We start from the raw sequence: 27626 nt of genomic DNA on the forward strand, positions 1-27626 counted from the left end.
CTCTTTCAGTGAGGGCGGTGAACAGACTGTGAAGGCCCATTGCAGTTCTGGTTCAGGAAAGGCTTGTTCTAGTCATGAGTGGGTCTGTCTGCCTGCTAGGTGAGGATGAATGCATTCAGGGAAGGGAACGTCCCCACCCACTGACTGTCCTGGGAGAAAACCCCGGACAACATGGGGTCTTCCAAAGGGCCCTTGAGACTTGCTTTTGGAGGCTATCTCTGCCTGTTAGGCACCTGGGCCACCTCTGAACCTCGGTTCCCACTTTCATCCCCCAGGGGCACACAGGACATGACTCCTGGGGCCTTCTGGGGATTAAATGAAATGTAACCGGCATGGGATAGTGCTCATTGTTTGCACAAGGATTTCTGCAGTACTATTTTCTCCCCTTTATAAGAGCTATTTTCATTAGAAAATACAAGGTCAGCTAATGGGAACAAAATTAAGTCACCCAGGATTCTGTCTCTGCCTTTGCTGGAGTGGACATCTCCCCAGAGGTCCCTTGTGTGTATCTAAACAGTCTCCCCATGTGCACAGATATACATGTACATGGTGTGCACTGCATGCTTGCGTATGTTTTCTACGTGTGCATTTCTTGACAGCCCAACGCCATGCGTGTCCTTTGTTCACCTGCTGCAGCAGTTACTTGATAGTGGGACTCTGTGACGGGGCAGCCCCTACACCGCATGTAGCCCTGAAATCGTGTTCTCTTGTCTGGATCTTTCTTCAGGTTTCAGTATCTCCTCGGGATAAAATTTCTAGAAGTAGAATTGCTAGGTCACCTGAAACACGTGTTTTTATGGTCTTTGATACAATTTGCCAAATCCTCCTCTATGCGTGTGTGTATACACGTCTATGTGTGGTGTATGGGGGTCTATGTCTGTGTATGTGGTGTGTGTGTGATGTGTGGTATGTGTGCGGTGTGTGGCATGTTTCTGTATATCTACATGTCTGTGATGTGTAGGTCTGAGTGGTGTGTGTGGGGTGTATGTGTGTGATTTGTGGTGTGTAGGTGGTGTGAGCAGGTGTGTGAGCACTCAGTCCCGTCTGACTTTTTGCCACCCCATGGACTGCAGCACACCAGGCTCCTCTGTCCATGGAATTTTTCAGGCAAGAACACTGGAGTGGGCTACCATCTCCTCCTCCAGAGGTGGTGTGTGTGTGTTCTCAAATGGTACATGATGAGATAGTTTCCTGGGCATGTAACACACACGTGTGTGTGTGCTAATTTGCTCCAGTTGTGGCCGACTCTTTGTGACTCTAGGGACCATAGAGTCCATAAGGACCACGGACTTGAGTCCATAAGTTCCGGAGGCTCCTCTGTCCGCCCGACTCTCCAGGCAAGGATACTGGAGCCTTGATTAAATATTTGTTGTTCAGTTGCTAAGTCATGTCTGACTCTGTGACCCAATAGACTGTAGCACGCCAGGCTTCCCTGTCCTTCACTATCTCGCGGAGTTTGCTCAAATTCATGTCCACTGAGGTGGTGATACTGTCTAACTGTCTCATCCTCTGCTGCTCTTTTCTCTGATTAAATATAATTATCCTTTTTTCACATATGGAAGACACACAGGGAATGTTTTGTTGGTTAACTTGCATTTCTTCAATTACTAATGAGCTTGAACATTTTGGGACATTTGTTAACCGTATGTTTTTCTTTCTTTGCTAATATTTTCTTGTGGCATCTCGTGGTAGATTTTAAGAGCACTTTATACAGTAGGGATATTGATGCTTTATTGTGTGAGACAAATGCTTTCCTTGTTCTTAATTTTAGATGTTGACTTTTCATATAGATAATTTTTAATGTAAATATGTACTTTTTTTAATGACATGCATTTGCTCTCCTTCTTGGAAAGGCCTATTTGAAAGACTATTTGACCGCATCTCCTTCTGACACTTTATAGTTCCTTTTTTACATTAAAAGCTTTAATCCATTTGGAATATGTTCATTATATAAGTAAGATTCTGATGGGAAAGGTGCTCTTTATCATATTCTAAGTGCTTCTAGAAGTGTTTGTATCTATTTTAAACTTTCTACTCTTTAGCCTGCTGCTTTATAAAATATGCTAATGTCTCCTAATTGAATGCGTCCTCATTTTTATTTATTTTATTATTATTTTTGGCTGTGCTGGGTCTTCGTAGCTGCACGTGGGCTTTCTCTAGTTGCAGAGAGCAGGGGCTACTCTCTTGTTGCGGAGCACAGGCTTTAGGGCAAGTGGGTGTCAGCAGTTGCAGCACGTGGGCTCAACAGTTGTGACTCGCAGGCTGTAGAGCACAGACACAGGAGTTGTGGCACGTGAGCTAAGTTGTTCTGAGGCGTGTGGGATCTTTCCAGGCCAGGGATCGAACCCATGTTCCCTGCACTGTCAGGCGGATTCTTATCCACTGTGTGTGTGTTCAGTTGCCAAGTCATGTCTGACTCTGAGACCACCATGGACTGCAGCACACCAGGCCTCCCTATCCTTCACCATCTCCTGGAGTTTGTCCAAGTTCATGTCCATTGAATCCACGGATACCATCCAGCCATCTCATCCTCTGTCACCCTCTTCTCCTTCTGCCTTCTATCCTTCCCAGCATCAGGGTCTTTTCCAGTGGGTCAGCTTATCCACTGTACCACCAGGGAAGTCCATGTATCTTCATTTTTATTTTAGAATCTTTCTGGCTGCTCTCTTGTTTTTCCTCTTTTGTATGAACTTTAGAAACATTTGATCAAACTCTGGTCCCCCTGTACATCAGTTGAGTTTAGTATCACACAGGAATGGATGGGAAGATAGTCCTGGGCCCTGAATCCCTTGTGTACTGTGACCCTTTGCCTTGGATTCTTCTTGAGTCCTGGTTTAGGTCATCAACCTGAGGCTTAGCTTACAGATCTAGAAAGTGCTCAGGTTCTTGTATGTGGCCTCACCTCATCTGGAAATCCTGCTGGATGCCTGGGGGGAGGGGCTGCTCATCAACCCTGCAGATCTCCTCAGATCTCAACCACTTTATCTTCCTCATCCTGCCTTGTGTTCTGGGTAATTTCCTCAGCTCCATATTCCAATGAATAAATTCTACCTTTAGCCATGTCCAGGTGACCTCTTTAGCTTTGGATTTTGATTTCAGTTAATACACTTTATGACATCTTCCATTTGTGGTTTTCATATCTGGTTGTTTTTTTTTATAACTGCCTGTGTTGATTCCTAACCTCTTGGTCTTTATTGATGAATGCTTTCCCCTCATTCCTTCATCTCTGAAAATCTTAATAGTCTACTTAAGACTTTTTTAGCCACTCTTTTCTCTCTCTTTCCTTCAGTTTAAATTTACCCATCTTTGGATTTGTTGGTGACTCTCCTAGAGCTGGATTTCCTCGTGTGCCTTGCAAGTTTTTGACAGCTCATCTTTCACGGCAGTTGTATTTTCACACCACACTCGCTCGTTCTTGGAAGTTTCAGGTTATCTTGCCCGAGCACTCCCCAGATCAGAATTTAGTGGCTTAGGTTTTCTTTTTTCTTTTTATTGAACTCTAGTGTTCAGCCTGAGATCTCCTGTTTCATTTCCTATTCAGAGAACCGACCTGATTCCAAGATGTTGTGTACACCTCTGCTTCCTCTCTCAGTTGACTGTTTATGGCTGAAAACCAGGGAGTAGTCAGAGCTGATTTGAGCTTCTACTCATAATCAGGGAGCCTAGTCTCAGCCCTGGTTTCCTGCAAGGATCCTGGCTACTCATTCAGCCCCTGTCTCCTCATAAAGCTTAGATGACTGTGCCTTAGAGCTTCAGCCTCACTAGACCATCATGTTTTTGCTTTTTCTGAGCTAAGGGGAATTCCATCTTGCTTTCTAATATGTACTTTTAACTTTTAAAATCATTTTGCCTATCATTCCTGTATGTTTGTGGGGGCAGGTAGGAAAGATTTCCATATCCATGATACTAACTTGCTGTTGTTTAGTCACTAAGTCATGTTTGATTCTTTTGCAACCCCATGGACTAGGACCCCTGCCAGGCTCCTCTGTCCATGGGATTTCCCAGGGAAGAAGACTGGAGTGGGTTGCCATTTATTTCTCCACGGGATCTTTGCAACCCAGGTATCAAACCAGTGTCTCCTGTGTTATAGGCAGATTCTTTACTACCAAGCCACCTGGGAAGCCCCATATTAACTAAATATCTCCTTTGTCATTTCTTCCAACTACAGTGGGCTTGGGAATCATGACCTAAAAAGTACAGCCTCACTTATGTTTGAGGAGAGAAAACTCAAGAAGATGTGGTGTCACCTTCAATTAGTGTTCAAGAGCCGGAGCTACTGAAATAGACGATTATGCCAAGTGCTCAAAGTACTAATGAGAGGGGGTAGGGGAGGGGTGAGAAGACTCAGCATTTAGCACATCTGTTCTCAAACTCCAGCAAACCTCTGAACTCCCCAAAGGGCTTGTTAAAACACTTGCAGAGTTTCTTCTTTTTTCAAAAACTTTACTTATTTATCAACTGTGTTGATCTGCGTTGCTGCCCTGGCTTTTCTCTAGTTTCGGCACGTGGGGACTACGCTCTAGTTGTGGCGTGCAGGTTTCTCATCGTGGTGGCTTCTCTTGTTGCAGAGCACAGGCTTTAGGGCTTGTGGGTTTTCAGTAGTTGCCGCACATGGGCTCAGTAGTTGCGGCTCCCAGGTTCCAGAGCATAGGCTCAGTAGTTATAGTGCATGGGCTTAGTTGCTCCAAGGCTTATGGGATCTTCCCAGATCAGGGATCAAACCTGTGTCCCTGCATTGGTAGGTGGATTCTTTACCATTATGCCACCAGGGAAGCCCCACTTGCAGAGCTTCTGATTCAGCGGGTCTGAAGGCCAACCTGAGAATCTGCATTTCTAAGGAGTGCTGGGTGATGCTGATGCTTGTGGTTCAAGGACCATACTTTTTTTATTTTTTGGCTGCCTTATCCAACTAGGAATTGAACCTGGGCCCTGGCAGTGAGAATGCTAAGTCCTAACCACTGGACCACCAGGGAATTCCTCCAGGATCACACTTTGAAAACCACTTGTTTAGAAGGAAGGAAACTAGTTTTTTCTTTTCTTTTGTTTGAGATGTCCAAAGTGTTCAGTGAAACAAGTGGGAGGAATTTGAAATGAAAACTCAGCTCGAAAGTTTCTGTGCATCTGGCATAAGAATAGAACACAGAAGCAGCTGTTTTTTATAGCATATTTGTGTGTATATATATATGGCCTGAGATAGTCCAGGAAGAGATGTTTTCTTGTCAAAAATTTATGAATTGAGCCCAACTGAGTCCAGGGAGCTGCGACTTGCTTTTCCAAAGCTAAATCCAGTCAAATTCTGCCCCTGGAGATGAATCAGTGCTGCAGAGTGAGGAGTTTGTGTGACAAGAGGGAGGCATTGCCTTGGCTGCACTCTAGGAATTATTTCCTGAAATAATTGGGCCCAGGCAGAGAGTGTGTTGGGGTGGGGTGGCGGGCAGTTGAACAGATTGTAAATAATTTCAAAAAATTAGGTTCAGATGTGAAATCTCTAAAAAAAATCATGCCCATGGTTTCCTCCAGAGTGGATATGAAGCCCAGTTTTTTTGTTAAAGGGAGGAATTCTGTACTGCCAAAAGGAAGATGATGGCTGGTACCTTCTGGGTGTGTGCCAGGTGAGACAGTGTGAGGCAGGATATCTAGGTTCTTTTCAGCTTCAGCCTATGTTATAGCCAACCTTTTCCCTAGAGGTCTGGGCTAGAAACACTGAGCTTGCTTCGCCTCTCAATTTGTTCTTAATACAGCTTTGCACAGTGCCTAGAGTCATGTTGATTGAAGGACTAATATAGATGAATGGGTGGGTGGATGAATGTATGAATGAATATACGAATGGATGGATGAGTGGGTGAGTGGATGGGTAGACAGATAGATGGATGGATGGTTGGATGGATGGCTAGGTGGATGCATAGATGAGTGGGTGGTGGATAGGTGTTTAATAAGTGGTGGATGGGTGTGAAAGGTTGTTGTTGAATTACGACGCCAGGATTCTTGGCCCCCGGAGGAGAAGAATTCAATCCGGGGCCAGAGACAGGCTTGATCACTCAGAGCTTTTGTGTAACAAAGTTTTATTACAGTATAAAGGAGATAGAGAAAGCTTCTGGCATAGGCATCAGAAGGGGGCAGAAAGAGTACCCCCTTGCTAGTGTTAGCAATGGAGTTATATACTCTCCAGTAAATCCAAAGAATGTCTGGAGGTTGTAAAGACCTCATCAGACCTACTCCCATATTTTAAGATAACAGAATTAGCCAGAAGGTTTAATCCAGAGACTGTCCTCAGGCAGAATACATTGTTGTTATATAATCCTTGTAAAGAGCAGGTCTACTGCCATAATTTACAGAATTAGCCAAAAGGTTTAATCCAGAGACTGTCCTCAGGCAGAATACATTGTTGTTATATAATCCTAAGGAATGTAGAGAAGGAAAAAAAATTTTCCTTTCTTCCTCCTTGAGAATTCCAGACCCCTCTCTCCTTGGGGACCCCTAGACTTCTTATCAACCTGCCTAGGAAATGACTCTCTCAGGTGGATGAATGGGTTTATTAATGAGTAAGTGGGTGGATGGATGGACAGTTTGATTGGTTTTGGATCCATGGATTATTACAAAGGCAAAAAAAGAGAGAGAGAGAGAAAGAGAAAGAAGCCAATGTGAGTAGATGTTGGCCATAGCTTGACAGGCAAAGTCCCATCCTCAGTATTTTCAAGGTAAACTCAACTCTTATCATGCTTAGTGGATTCCAACACCCAGAAGGAAACATACACAGTTCATCACAGGTAAACCTAGAAGTCAAGAATAAACTAAATTAGGCCCAAGTTTTCCTCACCATGTATAAGTGCAGGCTACTCTGAGGAAGACAAGCTGAGAAACTCAGGAATATGCTCCTTATAGCTGGCCTGGACAAAGCCGGCTTTAACCTCAGAATAACACTCAGTAAAGCATCAGCTTCCGCCCCTCGGGCTCTCTCCGGCCCTGCAGTGAGTTAGTTCCCTGCTCTTAGGTCCAGAGAGAAAGCATTTTCCCCTCACAGACTGTGGAGCCGCTTCCCAGAGTGGTGATGAGGGCTCACGGATCGCAGGAGGAAGACGGCCAGTGAAGGCCCGGGACACATCGGAGGGAAGCCAGGAACTCGTGTTACAGGCCTGGGGACCCACCGACATCTGCCAGGAGCCTCCCTCTGCCGGAGAAAATGCCGTTCACGGCCGAAGGGTGGGACAGTGACAAGACGCCAGGCCGGGCTCCCGCACCCCACCTCTGGCTGCTCCACCCTGCCTGTTACCCTGCGGCAGTGCCTCCTGTGTGCATCCAAGTACTAAGCCCGCGCGGACAAGCCCTCCCCGGAGAAGCCTGGGAATGCCGGCCCCTGGCCCCGCTCCGGCACAGCTCCACCTTCGAAGAGACGTGGGCCGCCAGGGGCTTCTCATTTGCTCCTCCAGCCTTCACTCAGCGGCTGTCCCTTCTTTTCCACCTGGCCGAGCACTCAGGCTGGATGGTCCCGCTCCCTTTTGTTTCCCTCCCGTCTCTTTCCTCCTCGCCCCCTAACGTCCCCCCTTTCCTCTATCCCGTCCCCTCCTCTCCTCCCTCCCCCAACCCCCCTCCCCCTTCTCTCCTCCTCCCCTCCCCTCTCCCCCTCCTTCTCCCCCTCCCCTCCCCCTTTCCTTCCCCTTTCCTCCCCGTCTCCTCCGCTGGCTGCAGAGCCGCATAGCCGCGCCTCCCTCCCCCGGAGCCTGGCACTACCCAGCCTTGTTGGGTGTGGTCTCTCCCACCACCATCCATTAACTCCCTGATGGGGCAATGCGGAGAGGCGGCGGCGTGCTCCCCGGCTTCAGTCTGAGCTGTGAGTTCTCCAACGCCATCCTCCACACCCGCGCTCCTTCTCCATCCACAGCCACTGGGAGGGCGCGGAGCCGCAGAAAGGTGCCGGTGGGTCAGAGTGGATGCTTGGAGCAGCGCGCCCTACCCCGGCCCCCTAAACCCCTAACTTTCTGTGCACACAGACAGCAGCCAGACTTGCACTCTTGCCCGGATCCAGTGAAATCTGGTTGCTGATTAAAGTGATCAGTCAATCCTGATACCGAAAAGGGTTGTTCCCGTCATCCTCAGGTCTCGGGCCTCAAAGACTTAAATAGCCAGCTGGGGCCGTCGGGGTGGGCTGGGCCGTGCCACCCTCTGCGTGGACGCTCCAAGAACCCAGAGGACCTGAGCTCCCTGGGAAACGAGGGAGGATGGCTCTGGTGGATGAACTTGTGAAACAGCATCACCAGAAGCGGAGGGCTTCACGCAGAAAACCCTTCCCACTTGGACTCACAGCAGAGTCCTGGGGATGGCCGGGGGCTCAGATGCCAGCCAGGAGTCATCTCCAGGCACATAATTTCATAATTGATGCGGCCTGCAGGAGGGTGATACAGCTGCAGCTCCGTCACCAAAAGCCTCCCAGTGTCACTTGCAGATCTTTTGAGAAAGACGAGGGGCCTGAGCAGGTCACCGGTGAAACTGATGACTTCTGTCAAAGTGGCTGGGGAGGCACCACTGTGTCTGGGGTCTGCACCTCCAAGAGCCAGCGTTTCTTTTTGCTTTCCTCCCAAGTGGGCTTCAAACAGGCTGGACCAGAGCGAGGTTATGAGGACGCTGGGACCAGCAGAAAGCTCTCCGAGGCCCTCATGTGAAAGTCGGCAGCTTCTGAACTCTCAAAGCAGGACACTCCGAGTTTGCCCAGCAGCTAAAATCCTCCTCCAATGCAGTCATAGGATAATAATAGGAACAGGGCCTGCATGGAGTGAGGTGTACCCTGCTCTGCAAGATGAAATCTGAGAGGGAATTGGGGTCTAAGACCCCTTGTCACCAGCTGTCCCAGCCCCCAGGTGGCTGGCAGCCCTGGCCAGCTGTTTCATTATTCACTTATGGGGAAGCCAGCTGGTCTGGAGATGATGGCCACTAACAGGAGGGGGTTACTGCCAGTTTCCAGGAGGGGGGACCACAGGGAGGTCAAGAGGCAGAGGGTGGGGTACACCAGGGTCAGAACCTTTACTGGGGTTCCCAGGGAAGGATGGGGGAGGCAGGGGAGCCCAGCAGTGGCTGGCTGAGTAACTCCAGGGCTCTGGGACACGGGACTGGCCCTGCCCTCAGTGTGAGAGCTCCTAGAGGGGCTTGGGGTGGGGCTCAGGCTGGTTGGTTTGCAGGTAAAGGGGCCTCAGGTGAGCGGTTTACAGCCTCCAGGAATTAGGAACCTGGGAGAGGCAGTCCCTCTGGGTCAGTGAGGCCCCAGATGTCAGAGCAGCAGAGTAAAGACAAAAGACAAAGAATCGACACGTGTGTGTGTATAAATGGATCACTGTACGGTACCCTGGAAACTAACACAGCGCTGTAGATAAACTATACTCCAATAAAATAAAAATTTAAAGTAAAAAGACAGTTAATACACAGGCCAGCCCTCCTCTCCCCTCTTCAGCCCTGACCTTCTGCAGAGCTCCCCTCTGGCCTCTCTTGAGTCCATGCAGCTATGCCAGCCATCTCCTAGTGAGCCAGCTGTTACAGGTCACGGACGTGCATTTGGGCACAGGAGTCAATGGCTTCTTTTCCAGTGCTCTTTGGGGTAATCTTTTTGAATAATCCTGAAGGAGGTGATGTCCCCCGCCAGGGTCCAGCCCCCACAGGATCCAGGGAAACCCGATGGAGAAAAGGCCGTCTGTGATTGATTTAGAGAGAGATAAGGAAAGAATGTTGTAGATAAGAAAATAGAGGAGAGAAAGAGGCTGGTATTCCTTGGTTTACATAGAGAACCAATAAAACTCTGAGACAAGAAGTTTGCCCTGTTCACGGAGGCCACAGGTGCCCTCCTGGTCTCCCGAAGGAGTGAAGACACAGAATGTCTTCCCGTTTAGGTCTTAGAAACCTGGGCAGATAAGTGAACGCAGGGAGCCTCTATGCTCCAAGGGATCAGCCTGAAAAAGAGGGAGAGGGAGAGAGAGGAAAAAAAAAAAAGAAAAAACACGGGATGACCAAGCTGTTTCGATGAGCGAGGCCCAAAAGCTTTATTTTTCAAAAGGTACTTTTATACCTTGCCTTATACATAGAGGGAAATGAAAGATGCAAGGTCATAGAGAGTCAGCCCAAACATTCCAGCAGTTTTGCCCTTATCGAAACCAGGATTTTTCTGCATACCTTTCCCACAAATGATGTTGTGTACAGTATCTTCTGGCCTTGGAGGCCTGTGAACATTTTATGACCCTCTTTTGATAAAAGCTGCTCAACCAGAAAACTTATTTTCCCTCAAAGTGTTTTTTCTTTATATTTCTAATCTATGTCAGCCTCAGAAAATGCCAAACAGAGTTACATTTCACAGAGTAAAGGTGCAGTGAGTTACAAGAAAGAACCAATTAGCTCAAAGATCTAATGTGGTTAATTTCAAGGCTACACTTGTTTTTCTTACATTCTCACTATGTTAACTAATGCATTCCCAGGTGCACAGTGGATAACAGATATGGGAACTTAGCAACAAGCATTGGCCCAATAATGAAATCCTACACCAGCACTAGCACTACTCTAATAACTTTTAACTCTTTCAAAGGCTCTATGTTTTAGGCTTTCCATCCCTCTCACAGTTGGGAGGCTGTAAATAATCACATGCGTAGCTGTAAGAGTCTGGATATACCTGCCGAGCAAGCTAGAATGCTAACAGAGGGGGTTTGATTTGAAATATTCCTCTCATGTTCAGGAGACTTATTAGCTATAGCTCTAAGTTGATTTTCTCCAGAGAGAGGTGGTCAGGGTTCAGTTCAGTTCAGTTGCTCAGTCGTGTCCAACTCTTTGCAACCCCATGAATTACAGCACACCAGGCCTCCCTGTTCATCACCAACTCTCGGAGTTCACTCAGACTCACGTCCATCGAGTCAGTGATGCCATCCAGCCATCTCATCCTCGGTGGTCCCCTTCTCCTCCTGCCCTCAATCCCTCCCAGCATCAGAGTCTTTTCCAATGAGTCAACTCTTCGCATGAGGTGGCCAAAGTACTGGAGTTTCAGCGTTGGCATCATTCCTTCCAAAGAAATCCCAGGGCTGATCTCCTTCAGAATGGACTGGTTGGATCTCCTTGCAGTCCAAGGGACTCTCAAGAGTCTTCTCCAACACCACACTTCAAAAGCATCAATTCTTCAGCACTCAGCCTTCTTCATAGTCCAACTCTCACATCCATACATGACCACAGGAAAAACCATAGCCTTGACTAGATGGACCTTAGTCAGCAAAGTAATGTCTCTGCTTTTGAATATGCTATCTAGGTTGGTCATAACTTTTCTTCCAAGGAGTAAGCGTCTTTTAATTTCATGGCTGCAATCACAATCTGCAGTGATTTTGGAGCCCCAAAAAATAAAGTCTGACACTGTTTCCACTGTTTCCCCATCTATTTCCCATGAAGTGATGGGACCAGATGCCATGATCTTCATTTTCTGAATGTTGAGCTTTGAGCCAACTTTTTCGCTCTCCTCTTTCACTTTCATCAAGAGGCTTTTTAGCTTCTCTTCACTTTCTGCCAGAAGGGTGGTGTCATCTGCATATCTGAGGTGATTGATATTTCTCCTGGCAATCTTGATTCCAGCTTGTGTTTCTTCCAGTCCAGCGTTTCTCATGATGTACTCTGCATAGAAGTTAAATAAGCAGGGTGACAATATACAGCCTTGACATACTCCTTTCCCGATTTGGAACCAGTCTGTTGTTCCATGTCCAGTTCTAACTGTTGCTTCCTGACCTGCATACAGATTTCTCAAGAGGCAGGTCAGGTGGTCTGGTATTCCCATCTCTTTCAGAATTTTCCACAGTTTATTGTGATCCACACAGTCAAAGGCTTTGGCATAGTCAATAAAGCAGAAATAGATGTTTTTCTGGAACTCTCTTGCTTTTTCCATGATCCAGCGGATGTTGGCAATTTGATCTCTGGTTCCTCTGCCTTTTCTAAAACCAGCTTGAATGTCAGGGAGTTCACGGTTCACGTATTGCTGAAGCCTGGCTTGGAGAATTTTGAGCATTACTTTACTGGCATGTGAGATGGGTGCAATTGTGTGGTAGTTTGAGCATTCTTTTGCATTGCCTTTGTTTGGGATTGGAATGAAAACTGACCTTTTCCAGTCCTGTGGCCACTGCTGACTTTTCCAAATTTGCTGGCATATTGAGTGTAGCACTTTCACAGCATCATCTTTCAGGATTTGAAACAGCTCAACTGGAATTCCATCACCTCCACTAGCTTTGTTTGTAGTGATGCTTTCTAAGGCCCACTTGACTTCGCTTTCCAAGATGTCTGGCTCTAGATTAGTGATCACATCATCATGATTATCTGGGTCGTGAAGATCTTTTTTGTACAGTTCTTCTGTGTATTCTTGCCTCCTCTTCTTAATATCTTCTGCTTCTGTTAGGTTCATACCATTTCTGTCCTTTATTGAGCCCATCTTTGCATGAAATGTTCCCTTGGTATCTCTAATTTTCTTGAAGAGATCTCTAGTCTTTCCCATTAGCCCCCTGTTAATGTCAGAGGAGTTGGTGAAAGTCATGAAATAGTAAAACAGACAGATTCCGGTTTTGGAGGTAGATGCTCGAGAAAGCCTAGGGAGCCCCTTGAGTTCTGAAGCCTTGCGTAACAGTTCTCTTCCACATGAACTTGTCATGGGTGGGATCTCCCGTGTGGCTCCTGGCAGTCCCCAGGTCCTCTGAAAGTGTGAGAAGGATGGACAGACTTTTGGGGAGGCGCTCACGGCTCAGACTGTGCCTGTTTGCAGGCTGGTGTCATATGGCCAGCATCTGTTTGGACAGGCAGTAACTGCCTGTGGGGAGATCGGATGCATGAGAAGGAGGTCAGCCATTGCAGGGGCACCTCCCTCCAGGTCTCCCAAAGACACTTCAGTTCTGATCAGGGAGGGCCAGCTGGGCCTGACTGTCCACACTGCTGGCCGGCTCCCAGACCACTCCTAGGAGAAAGGAGTTGCAGTACCCTCGGCCTCTCCCCAGCCTTCACCCTGGGACCCCTGAGGCCTTCGGGATCAACCCTGAGTCAGCGGGGAGCAGGTGTCTGGACCTTGCTTCCTCCGCCATCCTGGGTGGTGACCGGGGCTGCGTCTGTGAAATCACCGAGCCTGTGGGCTGGGCCGCCAGCTCTCAAGGACCTGAGACTCACTGGGTCTCCGCTCTGGGCCTGATGTGTCAGCACAGGCCTGCCTTCTGTCCTGGTGGCTGGGACGCCGGACCCTCGGATTCCACTGCTGCCGGGAGAGAGCAGAGGCCCTGGTGGGCTCCCAAGGCAACCCTCCTGAGCGTCCCTGCCATGGGGCGGGGGTAGCTCCACAGGACACTGCATATCCACAGGGCGAGCTGTCCCAGCAGTAACTGTGAGTTGGGCGTGTGAGCAGGTCTCGCTGCAGGGCTGAACCTGCAGGTCTCGTCACTTCATTGCCTCACTGGAGGGTCCCAGTTGGAAACCCTGGTTGCAACAGCAGGGACCCCTGAGTTCAGCTTTATCCAAACAGAACCACAGGGCTTGCTCCCTCCCCCTCCCAGGAGGCCTCAGGGACAGCACAGCCTTCTGCCTGAGTGCAGACTCCAGTCCCCAGGGAGCCCACCATCTGATCATCAGTTCTGATGAGGTTGACGGGGGTGAGGCCCAGACCACAGGATTTTTAGCCACACCAGGAGATCCTACTGTGGAGCAGATTGGGGCGCCCCTGTTTTGGCAGTGCTTGCAGGCCCCCTACCCCATCTGTGTTCCCCACCCAGGCTCAGCGCCCTGAAGACAGACTGGCTTACAGAGAATCGGGGCCAGCAAGGGGCCGCGTGCCACGCTCTTGGCTGTGGGGAGGCTGTGCGGTTAAGGAAATGAACTCAGAGTCCAAAGAAGCGTCTCCATAAAAATGATGTATAGACCCATCACCTCCCACCACTACATGGATGAACGCCAAGGCCAGGCGGCCGGCACTGTTTTCCTTTTCTGCTCAAGCCACAGGAAGCACTGGCTTTTTGATAGCAGGGCTCTCCAGGAATGTTGTTTTGATCATTGTGGTGCAAGAAGAAGATGGAGAAGAAACCACAAGAAATGGCAACTTGATTCATGATGAGCATCCTTAGAGGGAAGGTACCAGGCGCTGTTGCCCGCCCTGCCTTCCTCAGGCCACACTCAGCCCAGTCACCGTCCCAGGTCACCATCCCAGCCCCTTGGCTTTTACTGGGGCACAGGTCAGGCTTGCGCTGGGGCTAGAGGATGAATAAGCTTTCATTGGCATCCCTGCTGGCAGACCATTATTTCCAGACTTTTTAAGGAGAAGGGCTTATGTGTGAAAGCTGTAGCTCTGGAATTCCAGCCCTGAGGCTCCAGGAGCTGAGGAGACCTGCTGGCTGAGGGACAGGGGTCCCTGCAGGCACGGGGGTCCCTCAGATGGGGTGGGCAGGTGCCCTGAGCCTCCTTCCAAGCAGCTTCTTGCAGGCCTGACCCTTGGCCTTCTGCCTCTTGTCTGCTATTCTGTTTGGATGGCAGTTAACCACCTTTGTTGAGATATTAATAGTTAGCAGTTGTGACACAGAGTGGGTGTAACCAGAACACTTACATCGTGTGGATCAGCCTCGTGACACCTTTCACAGTCCTGGGTGAAGAGCAACTTCAGGGGCTTCGTGCAACAGTTCTGAGTCCCTGCCCCACCACGAACTAGCTGTGTGACGCTGGATGTGCTTCTTAACATCTCTGAGCCTCAGTTCTCATTTTCATCTGCACTGAAGACAGATTAACCCCCCGCCCATCCCACGTGGCATTGTTGGGGTTTATCTTCACCTCACTGCTATCTCCTGGTCCAGCTTTATCAGTTGGGAACGTAGCAATGGAAAACCCCACTGACAAGGCTTACGTTTTAGTGGGACACAGACAAAATTAAATGAGTAGTCCAATGGTGCCCCATATGAGACAGAGACAGAAGTCACATAGATAAATAAAGCTGGTCAGGGGAATGAGGCAGGAGAGGCTGCAGCTTTAAATGGGGTGCTCAGGAGGGAATCACGGAGGAGGTGACATCTGAGGAGTTGAAGCTGGACAGGCAGCCAGACAGGAGGGCATTCCTGATGGAGACAGCAGCAAGTGCAGAGGCCGTGGCAGACTGTGGGGCAGGGTCTGAGACCAGCAGAGAGAGAGCAGGGGTGAGGGGTGGCGAGTCCTGGGAGGATCAGAGGACTGGACGGCTGGACAGGGGTTTTGAAGAACTTCTAGCCTAAGGTGGAGACTGGGCAGGGATGATGGACAGCAGGGAGGCCCCTCGGAAACATCCGGGCACAGAAGATGGACAGATGCTTGCCCTGTAGGTCTACAGAGCTTCTTTTGTTTCCTTGTTTGGCCTCCTGGAAGGTTCCTGGATCACCAAGTGTCCACCTGCGTTCCCAGGCTTGTGGGCAGCTGGGCCTTGTGCTGGAATTAGACAGAAATGTGTGAGCCAAAGTCATGGCCAGGCTTCCTGGGTAGCTCAGCTGGTAAAGAATCCAGCTGCAACGCAGGAGACCCCGGTTCAATTCCTAGGTCCCGAAGTTTTCCTGAAGAAGGTATAGGCTACCCACTCCAATATTCTTGGGCTTCCCTGATGGCTCAGACAATAAAGAATCTGCCTGCAATGCAGGAGACCTGAGTTCAATCCTTGGGTTGGGAAGATCCCCTGAAGGAGGGCATGGCAACCCACTCCAGTATTCTTGCCTGGAGAATCCCCATGGACAGAGGAGCCTGGCAGGCCTACAGTCCATGGGTTCACAAGAGTCGGACATGACTGATTGACTAAGCATAGCACAGTGAGCCGAAGGGGCGGGCGTCACATGCGGGCCTGGCCTTTCAAAGCTTCTGCAGTGCCCTCCACCCTCCCCCTGCAACTCTCCAGGGTCAGGCCAGGATGGGCAGCAGTCCCTCCTCCAGTGATGTGGAAGCAAGACAATGTAGGCATAAACCTCAGCCAGCATCTCTGACACAGAGCATGCGGGGTTCTCACCATCCAGCAAGGGAGGCAGATGCTGCCCTCTGCCCTCTGCAGGGTGCAGAGCAGGGTCCCAAGTGGCTGTGAGCTGGGCCAGGGGAGCTGGTGCTGGGTGCATGCTCAGCGAGCCACGAGGAGCAGGCAGCCTCCCCGACCCACGATGTCTGACTTGCTCAGACATGATTTGTTATCCTGGCTATGGGTGATGTGAGGAAGGGCCATCAACTGTTCACTGAGAGATTTTCCTGCCTTCTTCCTCTGTCTGGAGGCAGAGTGGGGACACAGGAGGAATAGGGCTAGGCTGTCCTCTTTCCTGAAATGAGAGCTTGGTGGCTATGGTGGGTGAGTGGCAACCCCAGAGATACATCCTCCTGGAATCTGTGAAGGGTCTCAAGATGGGATCCTCCTGGATTTAGGGTGCGGAGGGCTTCCTGGAGCCTGTTGGGGTACAGTCCATAGGATCGCAGAGCTGGACATGACTGAAGCGACGTAGCACAGCACAGCCCAACAGGGCTTCCCTGGCGGCTCAGTTGGTAAAGAATCTGTCTGCACCGCAGGTGACCCAGGTTTGATCCCTGGGTTGGGAAGATCCCCTGGAAAAGAAAACGACAACCCACTCCAGTATTCTTGCCTGGGAAATCCCATGGACAGATCAGCCTGGTGAGCTACAGTCCATGGGGGCGCAAGAGTTGGACACGACTTAGTGACTAAACCAAACTGCTGTAAATTTGACAATTTGACAGCTGGTGTCCTTACCAGAGAGAGGAGAAGGGAAGGCAAGACACAGACCCGGAGAGAAGGAGGCCATGCGGTGGGAGGGACGCAGCCACCGGAAGCTGGGAGAGGCAGGTGGGGTCCTCCACTGTGGCCCCCGAGGGAGCAGGGCCTCTGGAGCTGTGGGAGCGTAAGTGTCTGTTGTTCGAACCTAGTCTGTGGTCCTTATTTATGGTGGTCCCAGGAACTGTGGGTGGCCTCAAACTGGTGTCAGGCTCAGCTTTGCACACCTCTCCACAGGGGCCCCTGAGGTGGGCTCTGGATGCTCAAGCTGGAGCCCAGAGGCATCAGGCCACTCCTCACAGTCACTGTGAGTGAGAAATGGGCTTTGAGGAAGCTGGTGCCACTTAAACTGGGCATCAGGGAGAACTTCTAGGCTGAAGAAGGCCAAGCAAGTGGCCGAGTGAAACCCATGCTCAAGGCTGAGACACCCTATTATACTTGTCATCAAGACTTTAGCTTAAAGCACCCATGCCTGCCAAGTTACAGTGAAGGTTTGTCCCAAGAAAGCATTTTTAATGTAGATTGCAGTGTTGTTTTGAATAGTGAAGGATCTATTGAAGGAGGAAGATTTAAATGTCTAATAACTGGGCAACAGGAAATGAATTAAAACTCATCCTCGCTGCGATCAGAAACTACAGCTCTTAGGTGTTTGGCTGAGTGGACAAATGTTTGTGAACTGGGATCAAGCCTGGTCATATCCCGTGATCTCGTGTGACTGGCTTAACCTCTCTGACCCTCAGTATCTTCTTCTGTACAGTGGGGAGAATGTTGCCTGTGGTACCCGTCCTTCCTGGGTAATGGTGGAGGTGAGTGAGATGAAGTGAGTAGGGTGCTGAGCATGTGCCTGGCACCTCCAAAATGTCTAAATTAGAAGAGGCTTAGGGGTAACAGTCTGACTGAAGAGAGCTTGGGCCAAGTTGATCAGACTGACTTGTTCATGGTGACATCAACCAGGTGGATGGTACTAGCATCTTTCAGTGGGATGGGGTGGGATGTGATACGGTAGGATATTAGTCTGGGTTCTTCAGAGATGATAAGGACTTGGCCCACACAGTGATGGAGGCTGAGAAGCACAAGACCCACAGCGGGCAAGCTGGAGGCCCAGGAGAGCCGAGGGTATGTTTCTAACCCAAGCCTGAAGGCAGGAGAAGACCAGCATCCCAGCTCGATGACCATCAGGCAGAGAAAAAGAATTGTGCCTCTCTCAGCCTTTTTGTACACTCAGGCCTTCAACTGATTGGTCGGGACCCACCCACACTGAGGAGGGCAATCTGCTTTACTCAGCCCACCTACCTAAGTGTTCATCTCACCTGGAGACATGCTCCTGGACACACTCAGAGTAATGTTGAACCAAATATCCGGGCACCATGCAGCGCATAAAGTTAACCATTACATGGGAGCAGGGTTTGGGGGAGAATGGATCCATTTCTGTATTGGAAATGGATCCCTGGGCTGGGGTCGCACCCGTGTCCCTTACCTCTCCTACATTGGCAGGCGGGTTCTTTACCATTAGGGCCACCTGGGAAGCCCCAGTACTGTATGTGTATGGCTGAGTCCCTTTGCTGTTCGTCTGAAACCATCACAACATTGTTAATCAGCTGTACCCCAATACAAAATGAAAAACTCCCCGCCAAAGAAGTTTAACCAGCACAGGCAGGATGGGATAGAATAGAATAGACTAACACAGCCCATGTCTAGTAAGGCTGAGTGTTGTTGAGGTGAAGCAGTACAAGAAGTAAGCAGGCATGAAAGGAGATCATGATGCAGGGTGCCTCAGTGAGGGACTTTGGGCAGCCCTATTTGCAGAGGAAGCAGTTGTTTCTTTAGACTTTTCTTTAGACTGAGATTGTGTCTGGGGTGCTTGTTTGCATAGCAAGTGCACCCTTGGATTGAAGTTATCTGGAGTGGTTTGGGTGGCGTTTGCACAGGAAGCTGCTCTTTTAAAATTAGACTGTAGGTTGGTTTTTCCAGCTCAGAGGTGGTGGAGGCAGCTGCTGGTGCTAAGTGAGCCCTCTCGGGCCAGGCTCCGGGCCTGGAGCAAATGCTGAGTGGGGGCGAGGGCCACAGGAAAGGGATAATAATGAAGTGTCAGGGTGCCAGGAAAAATCCCTCCATTGTTTAGATTGTGGAATGTGCAAAAGAAATGAGATTTGGTAGGAAATCCAGAAGGGGAGGCAAGCCTGTGCCCAGGCTTTGGTGAACCTAGCCCAAGGCCTTAGCTTCTCGTTGGCCTCTTCCCCTGGAACAGCCCAGGCAGCCAGGCCTCCTCGTACTCTAGGGAGGGAAGACCTGTCCGAGGGACCATGGGCAGGGGATGCAGGGAGGGAGGGATGGTGCCCTTGGCCCCGGCCCTGCTCCTTCCTGGTGGCTGTCGGGAAGGAGCCAGGCCACTACCCAGGGTGCTCGGGTGCCCCGCAGGTGTGGCAGTGTGGTGGCAGCATGGAGGTGCTGCCCTGCTCCCGCGTGGCCCACATCGAGCGCACCAAGAAGCCCTACAACAACGACATCGACTACTACGCCAAGCGCAACGCCCTGCGAGCGGCTGAGGTGTGGATGGATGGCTTCAAGTCCCACGTGTACATGGCCTGGAACATCCCCATGACCGTAAGCTGGCCAAGCTGGGCGGGGAGGGGCCGGGGGCAGGGGCAACACCTGGGGACGGCCTCAGGGTCATCCAAGGGCACAGCTGGACAGCTCCATCTCAGAAACATCATTCCCTTCACCGAGGAGAGCCTGTTTCCAACAGCTGTGACGCTCGTTGGCAGCCCCCTACACCACCACAAGAGCTCCTTCACTAGATATTACGAGCCCCTAAGGGGGTGCAGCGATGGCGCTGAGGAGAGGGCTCCCCCAGGGCGACCACAGCCCCTCCTGGGACGCACAAGCATCCCCCTTGCCCTGCGGAAGCCTCTCGTGTCAGTTCTGCAGGAGTCCACAGTGATATGATGACTCCATGCCTTGCACACACGAGTGTGCACAGCTGATGAGTGGCAGAGTAGGCATGTAACTTGGTCCTCCACAGGACCCTGTCACGAGGGTCTCAGGGCCTGGGGATGGCGGCTTCTCTCATGTGTGCTGTCTGCAGCTGAATCTACCCATCCTGCGGGGAGTGGAGGCAGGGGGCCCCCGCCAGGGGTCTGCCTGCTGCTGCTGGCCAGAAGCAGAAGCTGGGTGTGAGCCAGAGGGTCCTAGCCAGTGCCTGGGGGGCAGGGCAGCCTGAGAAGGGGGCTTGGGCATACGTGTGTGTGTACATGTGCATGCATGTACATACAGGGGCATGTATATATGTGCTGAGGACAGGCTCTCCTTGTCCCCCAACCCCGACCAGCTGCAGAACCAGGCTTCACACACAGGCTGCTTCCTTGGACACAGGAGGATTTGAGTCTCTGGGGGTAGACTTGTCCTGGGAACAGGTTTTTTTTTTTTACATCCACCCACAGAAAGAGCTGGATCTTCTATTAGGATCCACACACACATATAGGCTCACATGTATATGTGGATTTTTAGCTTAAAGATAGAGCTTCGTGTGGATAACAAAAAAGTCAAGAAGCAACAATTATCTTCATTATGTGCAAAATGTCCTAGTGTTTTAAACAACTTCACTGGAGCCATCTGAATTGAGTCAGATCACAGCCCAGCATCTGGTGACATCTCCCAGGCCTGCTCGCGCCCAAGTCCAGAGTCTGCCCTTCTCTCCAGGCCCGCAGGCAGTCCTTAGCTGGCATCAACGCTTGGGGACCTGGGCTTAGGGAGTGGGCTTCCTCCAACCCACCCACATTCCCCACCTGTCACTGAGTGCCAGGGCCTCCGAGACCACCCTGAGCTTCAGTGTTTGGCTACAAGGACTCAGAACTCAGGAGAGCTGTCACATGGGGTTGGGGTTTGTTATGATGAAAGAACAGACAGTGCTGAATTCTCCCAGCAGCAGCACATGTCGGCTGTCACCAACCAGGGAAGGTCACTGGTCAGCGTCTGGAGTTTATGGGGCTCATGTGCACGTGGCTGATCTCCGTGTGCCGACTTGGTCTCAGGTCCCTGCAGAGGTCAAGCTAATGCCCACAGCAGCCCCCACAAATCATCCTGTAGTACAGACCCTCTGGCCCAGCCCAGGTAAACAGCAGTGCTCAGGATGTTCTAAGTTACATCCCAGGTGAGTGTGCAGGGCATGACAAGCAAGCCAGGCCCACACATGCCGCCAGTGGCCGACTGAAGGCCAGGCCGGTCTCCAGCGGGACCTGCTGCAAACAGGCCAGAGACGGCAGGCCTTTGCCATCAGCCCTGCTGCCCTGGACCTTGCAGGGTCCTGGGAGGGCAGGAGGCTCCCAGACAAGGAAGCCTGAGGGCGGGGACGCTCCTGGAGGGGTGCCTGTGGGTCCCGCAGCTCCCCCCACCCCCGGGTCGTGGCCTGGGTTGTCAGGTCTCTGCACACCCCAGCGCCTGCCCTGCCTCACTTCTGGCCTCGCAGAACCCGGGCGTGGACTTCGGGGACGTGTCCGAGCGGCTGGCCCTGCGCCGGAGGCTGAAGTGCCGCAGCTTCAAGTGGTACCTGGACAACGTGTACCCGGAGATGAGGACGTACAACGACACCCTCACGTACGGAGAGGTACCGCCTCTGCGGATGGCTGGCACCCCGCACCCTGCCTCCCAGCTCCCTGGCCTGCCCCTGTGCGAACTTCCATGGACAGCAGCCGGCAGAGCACACAGGCACACTCACATGCCAGTGTAAGAGCTGCATGGACACACACGCATGCCTGCCACCGTGGGTCACAAAGTAGATTCAGAGACACGTGTGTGTGTATGTGTACATGTGCCGCATACATGTGCTTATACGTGCCCACACACATGCGTGGATCCATGCAATCGCATATACATATGTAAGTCTGCGGGCTTCCCTGGTAGCTTAGCTGGTAAAGAATTCACCTGCAATGCAGGAGACCCCAGTTTGATTCCTGGGTTGGGAAGAGTCCCTGGAGAAAAGATAGGCTACCCATACCAATATTCTTGGGCTTCCCTGGAGACTCAGATGATAAAGAATCTGCCCGCAATGTGGAAGATCTGGGTTCGATCCCTGGGTTGGGAAGATCCCCTGGAGGAGGGCATGGCAACCCACTCCAGTATTCTTGCCTGGAGAATCCCCATGGACAGAGGAGCCTAGTGGGCTACATCCATGTGGTTGCAAAGAGCCGAACATGACTGAGCAACTAAGCAAGCATGCACGTCTAAGTGTACACAGACACAAAAGTACACATTTGCACACAGTTTTGTTCGCATACATACATACAAAAAGCTACCCCATACATCTTCCCCTATGTACACAGACCCCATCCATCGAGCCTGCTCTGCACGTTACAAATACTGGTTGCCAAGACAAAGTGACATGTGAACATGAGCAGATACATGCAAAGGCCTGCACATGGAGGTGGTCACACGCATCGCCTTGTTTGTGTGCCGCCAATGCCTGCATGTTGAGAGCACAACGGAAGGACCCAGAGACTCACCAGGAGAGGCACCAGCTGTGGGAAGACCCTCCTGTCTACCCCGGCCCCAACATGCATGGCCATACCTGCCCCTTCTTAAAGCCGGGAAGAGCGATGTGTTCCTGCCCTGGTCTGTGCTGGGGTACAGACCTCCTTTCCCCTGTCTGTTACCCCCAGCAGGGCAGCCCGGCTTGCTCTCAGGGTGGAGCCAGGGTTGGGCAGTGTTGGAGCTGCAGGAGTCCCGAGGCTCAGAGCTGCACACAGGCATCTCTTGCATCTATCAGCCACGCAAGCCTCTAGGCAGGCCCAGACGGGGACTGTGGGAATAGAAACACCCACCCCTCACCAACCCTACCACTGTTAAGGAGAAGAGCTGCAGTCATACAGTCAAAGGCCTGAACTCGGGGAGGCCATTCACAGGAGCCAGACAGTCCTCAGCCAGCCCACTGGCCAGAGCGCCATACTCCCCTCCCTCGTCCCCTCTCATCCTGGGAGGACTACCCCTTCCTGAGACCACTGGCCCTGGGCAGGGGACGGGTGAGTAAAGCCCTTCTAGCCTCCTTTAGCCCTTTGTGATGGGGCTTCTCCTTTGGCTTCTGGTTGTAGGTGAGAAACAGCAAAGCCAGCGGCTACTGCTTAGACCAAGGAGCAGAGGACGATGACCGCGCCATCCTGTACCCCTGCCACGGGATGTCCTCCCAGGTAGGGAGGATGGTGATGTCTCTCAGCGACCACAGCCCAGACCTCAGCCAGAAGTAGCACCCAGGGAACAGGGTCAGGCTGGCTGTGGTGTCCTGATGCCACAGTGGCTGAGTTCAGGCCCCAGATAAATTAAGAGCAAGAGCTTTGGTGCCAAACAGGCCTTGAGCAAATCACCTAACATCCATGCCTCAGTTTCCCCATCCATTGGATGGGATCATCATGGTACCTACTTCTCAGGCTGCTGTGTGGACTGAAGTGGAAAATGAGGGTAAAATAAACAGTGGCCACAGGGTAGACAAAACCCAGGAAGTATCACATTAACCACCAGTTCTTAGAGCTGAACACCTGCCAAACCATGCTGCAGCTCAGAGTCCCCTGGAGGGCTTTAAAAACATCCATGCCAGTGTCCAGAACCCAGGCCAGTGGAGTTGGTGGGTACAGGTGTGCAGACTCCAGGCTGGTGGAATCAGTGTGTTCAGGGGTATGGGACAGCTTATAGGAGAAATGCTTTTTCTCAATGGGTGTTGAGTGTTCTTTAAAATTAACCCCTGAAATGACACTTGGCCCCTTCGAAGCTCTCTGAATCTGTGCTCTAGGACATCCATGGATGCTGACGTGTTCACGCAGCTGCCCAGGGGTGCTTTGTGGATGGGAGGGACCCCTGAGCCTATAATGACAACAGAGCACACCTCTCTTCCTCCCACCCTGCCACCTCCTCACAGGACCCCTGATGACATATGGCCCATCGAGATGCTATTGTGGCCTCCAGAAAGAAATCCACTTTGCTGGGCCCATCAGACATGGGAGGGGAGTCCTCTGGCCGGCATAGACCCTAAGTGAGGGGCCATGTCTTTGCCCGGCTCTGTTTGTCTGCTCTCTTGAGGGGAAGCAACACAAGGTGACAGGTGGACGTGGTGATTTCCCACTGAGCCCTGCTGTGGAGAGAAGCAGTGCAGGGCCGGCCTCGAGCTGTTTGGGGCAGGGACTCGCATGGCTGGGTGAGGGGTGGGTGTTCCAGCGACCCTGCTCAATTCCCCAGGGAAGCCCGCTCCACATGGGGACCCTTGGGCAGCCAGCAGAAGGGGCCTCGCTGCTGCCGGAAATGGAGTGGAGGTGGAGGCAGGTGGATGGGGGAGGCCATCCCACGTGGCCGAGTCCCACGGAGAGATCTGATGGACCTGTGTCCACAGCAAGCCAGACATACCCGCAGTGATTTGTTCTTTGCAAACAGCTTCAGTCTGTTTGGTCTCCATGAAGCCTGTTAAAATATTAAGGGGGACAAGCTATGCCCCCAAACCCCAATCCCCAGCTGTGTTAGTGTCCTGGGGCCACCGTGATGAAGTACAGCCAACTGGGCACTGGCTTAAATGACAAATGTTCATTATTCTGTCAGCTCTGAAGACCAGAAATCTGAAATTCAGGTATGAGCAGTGTTGTGCTCCCTCCCGAGGCTCTAGGGACATTCCCCTCTGCCTCTGGTGGCCCTTGGAGTTCTTTTCTTGTCGTCACTTCCCTCCAGTCTCTGCCTTCGTTGGCACATGGGTTGTATGGCCTGTATCTTCATCTTCCCCCTCCTTTCTCCCGTGTCTATGTCTTCTCTCCTTATCAGGACACCAGTCACGTTGGATTAGGGCCACCCTAACCCAGTATGGGGCTTCCCAGGTGGCTCAGTGGTAAAGAATCCACCTGCCAATGCAGCAGACCCAGGTTCGATCCCTGGGTCAGGAAGATCCCCTGGAGAAGGAAATGGCAACACAGTCCAGTATTCTTGCCTGGGAAATCCCATGGACAGAGGAGCCTGAAGGGCTATAGTACATGGGGTTGAAAAGAGTTGGACACCACCTAGCAACTAACCCACAACAAGCCCAGTGTGACCTCATCTTCCCTAGAGTGCTTCAGCAATGACCATGTTTCCAAATGAGGTCATAACCACAGGTACTGGGGGCTTAGGACTTCAACATGACTTTGGGGGGGGCCACAGTTCAGCCTATAACAATTGTTCAGTCACTCAGTCGTGTCCAACTCTTTTCGACCCCATGGATTGCAGCATGCCAGGCATCCCTGTCCTTCACCATCTCCCACAGCTTGCTGAACTCATGTTCAGTGAGTTGGTGATACCATCCAGCCATCTTGTCCTCTCTCGTCCCCTTCTCCTCCTGCGTTCAACGTGTCCCAGCATCAGGGTCTTTTCTAATGAGTCAGCTCTTTGCATCAGGTGGCCAAAATATTGGAGCTTCAGCTTCAGCGTCAGTCCTTCTAATGAATATTCAGGACTGGTCTCCTTTAGGATTGACTGGTTTGATCTCCTTGTAGTCCAAGGGACTCTCAAGAATCTTCTCCAACACCACACTTCAAAAGCATCAATCCTTCAGCACTCAGCCTTCCTTATGGTCCAACTCTCACATCCATACATGACTACTGATAAAACCATAGCTTCGACTAGATGACCCTTTGCCAGCAAAGTAGTGTCTCTGTTTTTCTTTTTTCTTTTTTAAATATTTATTTAGTTGCCTGCATCAGGTCTTAGATGAGACTTGTGGGATCTAGTTCCATGACTAGGGATCAAACCCAGGCCCCCTGCATTGCGAGCTTAGAGTCTTAGCCACTGGACCATCAGGGAAGTCCCTCTCTCTGCTTTTCAATATGCTATCTGGGATGTCATAGCTTTTCTTTCACGGAGCAAGTGTCTTTTAATTACATGGCTGCATTCACCATCTGCAGTGATTTTGGAACCCAAGAAAAAAACAGTCTGTCACTGTTTCCATTCTTTCCCCATCTATTTGCCATGAAGTGATGGGACTGAAGCCATGAATTTCATTTTTTTAATGTTTAGTTTAAGCCAGCTTTTTCATTCTCCTCTTTCACTTTCATCAAGAGGCTCTTTAGTTCCTCTTTGCTTTCTGTCATAAAGGTGGTGTCATCTGCATACCTGAGGTTATTGTATTTCTCCTGGAAACCTTGATTCCAGCTTGTGCTTCATCCAGCTTGGCATTTTGCATGATGTACTCTGCATATAAGTTAAATAAGCAGGATGACAATATACAGCCTATAACAATGACCATAAAGAAATCCAGTCTTGGACCAAAATCTTCACACCTGCAGATGGTTAGTCAACAGTCTTCAGCTAGTGGACACAGACAAAGGCATGGACCCTTCATGGTAGGGCCCAGCCCTCTGTCCTCTGTCCACCGTACTGGTTTGACCAGTGTGCCTGAGAAGGACATAGGGCAGGTGTGTCCACCTCCACGTGGGCACGGGACCCCTACCAGGCTGGACTCGATAGCCTGGGGGTCATTTAAAGGCCCTTCCTTTAACTTGTAAGGTTTTATTCTGATAATTTTCAAATATCCAGAAAAGTAGAAAAGTCTTAAGATGACCAACCACACACTCATGGGATCAGCAAACAGCAGCCTGCCAGTCAAAGAACAGTTTTTAGCTTTTTAAAGGTTTATGGGGGGAAAAGAAGAAAAAGAACATGCGACAGTGTCCACAGAGCACGCTTGCTTGCTCCCTGCCCTTCACAGACACGGTTTTCCACCCCGATCCAGATGCGATGGTGTTCAGACTGGGCTGTGTTTGTATCATCTACTTTTTCTGAGTCACTTTAAAGCATATTGCAGACATTGAGTCCTTTCACCTCTGCATACATCAGGTACGTGCTCATTCACTCAGGTGTGTCCGATTCTTTGCAGTCCTGTGGACTGTCACCCACCAGGCTCCTCTGTCTGTGGGATTTTCCAGGCGAGAATACTGGAGTGGGTTGCTGTTTCCTCCTCCAGGGGAATCTTCCTGACCCGGGGATCAAATCCATGTCTCCTGCGTCTCACGCACTGAGCCACCTGGGAAGCCCCTCTTCTCTTCTGAATCTACCCGTTTAGCAGCTAATATCCTGCCCATTTTCATACAGTTTGTTTACTACTCTCCTTCCTGGAATAACATATCTTTCTGCTCCCTATTTTCCCTTTGACTTTATTTCTTCAGTGCTTTGTTTTGTTATATTGCAGGGTTTGTTTTTTGTTGTTGTTTGTTTTTATAAGTTGCCTTCATCCCTCTGTGGACCAAGACAAGTGCCTGTGAAACTTTTGCTGTCCTGGGCTGGACTCTGAGCTTTTGGACTCCTGTCTGGCAACTTCAGTCACATTAGACCCAGCACCGTATTGAGCACACAGTAGGTGCCTAATTCTTGCCTGACTGGCAGTTTGATAAACATCACTTAACCCACTCCCAGCTCGTGCTCAATGACTGGCCCATTCACACACAAGTCTGGATTATTGAAATCCTCTCCCTCATCCCTTCTACTGGGGCATTGTGATCCACCAGCTCTCAGGAGAGCCCAAGTAGTCTGAGGGTGAGATACCAGAGTTGATGCTTCCTGAGAATGCATCTCTAAAAAGTATGTGGCTTCCCCACAAGCCAGCAGCGATGCCCTATAGTCACCCATGCCCTTCTCAGCCCGGTTTGCTCCCCCAGCTGGGCGTCTGAGGCAGGGCCAGGGGAGCCGCTGGCCAGAGGCACAGGAGTGGAGACTCCTCCTTAGTGCAGAGCAGCCTCCTGACCAGACCCTCCGGCTGTCAAGTCCTCCATGGGTATAGGGATGGGCCATCAGCTTCACCCCCCGCCCCTGCTGGCCCTCCTGAGCACTGACCATGCTCGGCTCCGCTGAGTCCTTACCTGCAAGGCTGAAGCTACAGGCAGCCCACTTGGAG

General features: G+C 51.0%; 1 protein-coding gene across 1 annotated transcript in view; it reads left to right on the plus strand.

The window, feature by feature from the left end:
* GALNT9 (polypeptide N-acetylgalactosaminyltransferase 9) overlaps positions 1-27626 on the plus strand; it is a 118205-nt gene that overhangs the window by 87860 nt on the left and 2719 nt on the right. Inside the window, exons 7-9 of the mRNA XM_068990123.1 lie at positions 19160-19345; positions 21207-21344; positions 22825-22920. Of these exons, the coding sequence (XP_068846224.1) occupies positions 19160-19345; positions 21207-21344; positions 22825-22920 (420 nt within the window). The remainder of the gene's footprint in view (positions 1-19159; positions 19346-21206; positions 21345-22824; positions 22921-27626) is intronic.

Source organism: Capricornis sumatraensis, chromosome 17 (genome assembly GCF_032405125.1).
Source record: "Capricornis sumatraensis isolate serow.1 chromosome 17, serow.2, whole genome shotgun sequence".
In the NCBI taxonomy this organism is placed as follows: Eukaryota; Metazoa; Chordata; class Mammalia; order Artiodactyla; family Bovidae; genus Capricornis; species Capricornis sumatraensis.